The 6,419-nt window shown below is 36.4% G+C and overlaps 1 protein-coding gene across 1 annotated transcript; it reads right to left on the minus strand.

Annotated features, from left to right (window-relative positions):
• Window positions 1-3,657: 3,657 nt before the first annotated feature.
• Window positions 3,658-4,605, minus strand: LOC140613451 (olfactory receptor 5B2-like). Its single transcript, XM_072791972.1, has one exon. The coding sequence runs from the start codon at window positions 4,600-4,602 to the stop codon at window positions 3,658-3,660; it is 945 nt and encodes a 314-aa protein (XP_072648073.1). The 5' UTR covers window positions 4,603-4,605.
• Between the last annotated feature and the right edge of the window lie 1,814 nt (window positions 4,606-6,419).

Consider the following 6,419-nt stretch of genomic DNA (forward strand, 5'->3'; position numbering starts at 1 on the left):
ATGGAATATCTTTTCACTTGTTATTGTCATCTTCAATTTCTTTTATCAATGTTTTGCAGTTTTCATAGTACAGGTGTTTTACTTTCTTGGTTAAGTTTATTCCTAGGTAGTTTTAAAATGATTTTATTTATTTATTTTAGAGAGAGAGTGTGTGCATTGGGGGGCAGAGCAAGAGGGAGAAAGAGTCTAAGTAGACTCTGCACTGAGCACAGGGCCCAACACAGGGCTCAGTCTCACAACCCTGAGATCATGACCTGACCTGAAACCAAGAATCAGATGCTTAGCTGACTGCCCTAGCCAGGTGTCCCCCTAAATATTTTTTTTGGTGTAATTATAAATAGAATTAATTTCTTAATTTCTCTTTCTGCTACTTCATTATTAGTGTACAGAAATGCAATAAATTTCTGTGTATTAATTTTGTATTCTGCAACGTTATTGAATTCATTTATTACTTCTAATATTTTTAGTGGTGTCTTAAGGGTTTTCTATGTATAGTATCATGTCATCTACAAATAGTGACAGTTTAACTCCTTCTTTACCAATTTGGATGCCCTTTATTTCTTTTTCTTGTCTGATTACTGTGGCTAGAACTTCCAGAACTATGTTGAATACAAGTGGCAAGCATGACTCATTTCTTTAATTAGGACTCTTAGAAAAGTTATTCAACTAAAGAAATCAATGGGACTAGACTATAATTCAACTAATTATTCTAAATTATTTTATTAGACACTTCATAGATTCCATTTACCTCTGACAAATTTCTCACCATCATGAGTATGTGCCCACATGCCCATTTGGAGCATGTGCATGTGTTTCTGTCCATGGAATTCTTTGTGTTCCTGTTTAACATATATATTTGCATTGATATGTAGTAGAGGACATGCATGTGGAACAAATGAATAAATCAAAAGCCATTAGTAAGTATTTATAAGAACAGAATCCAAAACTTCTTATGAGTTCCCTGTGCCTTCATTGTCCAGGTATTGTATTTGTGGACATTTACTTTTTACTAGATAATAGATATTTAAAGGGATAAGGATATAATTTCAGGAATTAAGTGTAGAGTGGGACTTAAAATATGACTCACAGTATGGGTAAGTTCTGAGAGAACTGAAATTAGATTATTGCACAATCTCCAACATTAAAATCCCAATTCTAGAGACAACTTTAACTCTTACCCTTCTTGAATGCACTCTTGACATTTTTTGTTCCTCAGACTTTTGAAAATAGAGTTCAGCATGGGAATAAATTTAGTGTAGAACATGAATGGGATTTTGTTTCAGTCCATGGAATGATGGACCTGGGCTGTAAGTTCATGAAAATGATTGTGGAGACTGCAGTGAAGTGGGAAGCACAAGTGGACACAGGTAGTTGTATAATATAGGAAGCCACACACTGTTGTGTAGTAGTCATAAGCCATTGATGCCAAGAGGAAATTTTCTAATGAGTCAAGGCTACAAAAGAACATCTGAGAAGCATACACATTGTATAGATGACCTTGTGCCCTATTAGGAACCCATCTGTCATTTTTGGGATAACTATTGAGAAGTCACAAAGGTCTATAAGGGACAGGTTATTGAGGAAAATGTATGTGGGAGTATAGAGATAAGAGCCCAACAGGCTCAGCATGATTATCTCTGGTTCCCAATCAGAGCAATGAGATAGATAAGGGGGAATATAATAAAGAGTAAAACCTGAAGTTCTGTGCCATTGAAAGGAGAGAAAATGAGTGAAAATATCAGTGAGGGTGACAAAACATGAGAGACACCTCACTCTGGGAAATGAACAAGGGGTAGTGGAAAGGGAGGTGGGTGGGGGTTTGGGGTGACTGGGTGATGGGCACTTAGGGGGACACTTAGCGGGATGAGCACTGGGTGTTATGCTATATGTTGGCCAATTGAACTCCAATAAAAAAATTTTTTTAAAAGTTTTGTGCCATTGGTTAGTCCTAGCAGGATGAATTGATTTGCCTCTGCACTATTTTTTCATAGATATGATTTGAGAATTATGAGATTTTCTGTAGTGAAGGAAAGTAAAGGAACAGAATAGTTAGTAAAAAAAAAAGTTTGCAGAAATGAAAACATAGAAGCATAATTTTTAGTATAGCAATAATTTGTTCTCCAAAACTCTCCAGATCTAAATCATGGGCATGACATTGCAATTTAAGGTATAATTTATCTATAAAGTAACAGATATTTTAAAAAAATTTAATTGTGGTAATAAATAGATTACTAACACCCGATAAGTGAAATATATATATGCAACAAAATATATACAATGTGTATATAATAAAACTACTAAATTCTGATGAATAAAATTTAAAAAAATCTCATAAATGAAGAGATATTCCATATTCAGGAATAGGGATACTCAATATTGTAAAAATATCAGTTCTTGCAACCTGACATATAGCTCTAATGTAATCCAAATCAAAATCTCAGCACACTAATTCTGAAGTTTATACAGAGATGCAAGAGACACAATATAGCTATCGCAATATAGAAGAAGAACAACATTGGAAAATTGATCCCATCTTACTTCAAGATTTTCTGTAAAGCTACAGTGATCAAGACAGTTGGTATTGGGGGAGAAAAAGACAAATAGTCAATGTAATGGACTAGAGAGCCCAGAAATAGACCTCTACTAATAAGGTCAATTGACCTTTGACAAAGGAACAAAAGGCAATCCAATGGAACAAAGATATTCTTTTCAACAAATGGTGCTGGAACAACTGGATATCCACATACAAAACTGAATCTAGAAACAGACCCTCTTATGCTCTTCACAAAAATCAAGTCAAAATAGGTCATAGACCAAAATGTAAAATGCAAAACTATAAAATTTCTAGAAGATAACATAGGAAAAATAGTTTGAATGACCCTGGGCATGAGGATAATAACTCAGTAGATCTAACATGTACAACACCAAGAGAGAACCCTAAGGTAAGCTATGGGATTTAGGTGATTCTTTTATCTTTTTGAAAACTATAATGTGAACATTATATATGTTGATTCTGCAAGATGAGTCAGTCAAGACAGAATATTAATTCATTTAGATCTTATCTCTATGTATCTCACAATAAAATGTGCCCCAAAAGTATAAACTCTCATTTAAAAGTACATGACTCTACTATTTAGAATCTTAAAACAATTATTCAATAAGAGAAATAATTATAATTAGACATAACTTTGTATTTAATATCTCAATTAACTATTTAAATTATTTTTATTAAAAACTAGCCACACAACGTTTGCCTCTGACAAATTTCCCACTCCAGTGTGTATGTGCCTACATGGGGTACATGCATGTGTTTTGTTCATGGGCTTGTTTCAGCACCTGTTTAACATGTATGTTTTTGCATTAGTATGTAGCACAGAAAAAGTAAGTGAAACAAGTGAATAAATCAAATATCATTAGTCAAGTTTGACAAGTGGGTCCCCAGATTTCTAATGCTTCCTACTAGCCACCCTCATTCAGGTATTATATTTCTGAATAAGTTTTCTTTTAACCAGACAATAGATTTTTTAAGAGATTTTTGCCACAAATAGTAGCATGACTGTCTTCAGAAATTTAAATGCAATATGGGACTTAAAAAGTAACTCATTGCATGGGGAAAGTCTGAGTGAATTAAACAAGGTTATTATGCATACAGTAATGTTAGATTGCCAATCCTATTGAAAAAATTGCCTTTTCCACCACCTTCTTGAATGCACACTTGACCTCTTTGTTCCTCAGGCTATAGACCAGGGGATTCAGCATGGGGATGACCATAGAATAGAACACAGATGCGATTTTGTCTGTGTCCATGGAATGGCTGGAGCTGGGCTGTAAGTACATGAAGATGACTGTCCCATAGAAGATGGACACTGTAGTGAGGTGGGAAGCACAGGTGGATAAAGCTTTTTGATGCCCTTGAGCTGACTGCACCTTCAAGATGGTTATAAATATGAAAAGGTAGGAAATCAATATAACCAGAAGAGCAAAAAGGGCATTAAAACTTGACATAAAAACAAGAAACACCTCACTAATGTGTTTATCAGAACAAGAGAGAGCCATGACCGCTGGAACATCACAGAAAAAGTGATGGACTGGATTGGAATTACATAAAGACAGACTAAATATGTCCCCAACATGGAAGGAAGCATTCAGGAAACCACAGATGTAGGAGCCTATGGCCAGACGAGCACACACCCCTGTCGTCATGGTGGTGGTGTAATGGAGGGGTTTGCACACGGCCGCGTAGCGGTCATAGGCCATTGAGGCCAAGAGATAATTTTCCACAGTGACAAAGGCTACAAAAAAGAACATCTGAGCAGCACATGCATTGTAGGAGATGACCTGGTCTCCCCTAAGTAACCCAGCCATGACCTTGGGAGTGACAGCTGTAGAGTAACCAAAGTCCACCAGAGACAGGTTACTGAGAAAAAAGTACATGGGAGTGTGGAGACGGGAGTCCAAGAGAATCAGCATCATCATGCCCAGGTTCCCAGCCAGAGTGATGAGGTAAATGAGAGTGAACATGATAAAGAGGGGGATCTGGAGCTCTGGGGCATTGGTTAGTCCCAGCAGGATGAACTGTGTCCCTTCTGTCCTATTATCCATCAGTGTTATTTGAGAATTATGAGATGTCCTGGAGCAATGATAAATAAAGGAGAAAAGTAACAATCAAAAAAGAAATTCTAGTGAAACTGAAATGTATAAATACCATGTACATTATTTCATTAATAATCTGTACTTCAAAATGATCCCTGTCTAATGTTAATGGCTTTACATGTAAACATGTGTGTGTTTGTATACAATGGATAGTGTTATTTTTATTTTACCATTAAAGGAATTAAGGTTTTGGGAAGTTCTGATATTTTACAATTATATTGCTAGTTTGGAGAAGATTCAAGTTTGAAACTCAATTTTGACTTATTCAGAATCTGTGTGGTTTAAGCCCCCTGGCAGACAGCATATTTAAAGGTGTCAGAGAGGGATGCCTGGGTGACTCAGTGGTTGAGCCTGCTTCTTTCTCTGCCTCTCTCTGTATCTCATGAATAAATAAATAAATAAAATCCTTTTAAAAATAAATAAAGATGCCAGAGATAAAATGGGTATGATTATAGGGCAAAGGTTAGACTGCAGTTAAATCTTGATAATTCATTTTATTCCCTTTGTAGTTTAAAGAAGAACCACTTCACACTTACTTCCCCTTTCTTTCTTTTACCTCCAATGAGAGATCAATGGATAGAGAATAAAACGAAATTATTATGTACTCAAGTAGAGTGTCATCTACCTTATTTTTTATGGGGAATCAGCAGGATATTTCACAAGTATCATTAAAACACCTATTAATGGAAGTTTTGACACTTATTCTCCATCCTCACCTTACTATTTTAGAAAAAAATGCTCAAAACAGCTATTTCTCTTCTCAAACCGCTCATTGTATGTATGGCTCTCCCACTCCTTTTGCATGAATTACATTTTTCACTAACAGTGTCTATGGAACATAGTGGCTTACCTTGCTCCTTAAGAAGGGTCAGTCAGTCCTGAATAGTGAGTGTGAAATGAGAAATTTCCATGAAATAACCCATAAATAACATAAAGAAGCTATATCTTAGGTAGTGGTCAAAAGGATCCAAGTTCTCTAAGGCAGGAGAAGATGGATGAAAACACACTAGCAAGGACCCAGGAACTTGGGCCCAAGCTCCAAATCTACCATTAATTCCTACTGTGCCCTTGGAGAAGTCACTGACTTTCTCCTTATTTGTAAGATAAACATAGTAAAAATACTTCTTCCGCGTATTTTACAGAATCATGTCTGTACATAGCAAATAAGGAAGTCTACAAAATAACTCAGTTAAGGGTTACCATTTTTGAAGCCACTTAACACCTTTATCTTGAAGTGAGTTCCTTGGCCATGGTTGCAGGCTCACAGCAATTCTTCAGGTACAGAGAAGGCCCAAGTGCAATGACAACTACTAACAACCAGATGGATGTATGATGATCATGGAGCCCAGTGTGCAATATAGTCTCTCTAACATGATGTGATGAGGACAGTTTTCACTATTTCAGAGGCTAATATAAGGGCACCCACAGTGAGTTACAGAGATATGGGGCTCAGGGGATGCTCCCTCAAGAGCATCTACAGCTCCTCAACCCACCTTTCTACAGAAGAAGCAATTAAAGTACCTATGGGAACCTAGCTACATGTATTGAGTGGACATGATCACTTGTTGGTGTTTCTTTTTTCCCCTAAATGTGTGACTTAGCTACTATTCAGCCTACACAGGATCATATGGGAGCATTCTGCACTGTCTTTGAAATTTCTGTAATTCTAAAATAATAAAATTAAATAATTAGGGGCACCTGGGTGGCACAGTTGGTTGAGCGACTGACTTGATTTTGGCTCAGGTTGTGACCTCAGGGTCATAGGT

This window comes from Canis lupus, chromosome 21, assembly GCF_048164855.1.
Source record: "Canis lupus baileyi chromosome 21, mCanLup2.hap1, whole genome shotgun sequence".
Taxonomy (NCBI): domain Eukaryota; kingdom Metazoa; phylum Chordata; class Mammalia; order Carnivora; family Canidae; genus Canis; species Canis lupus.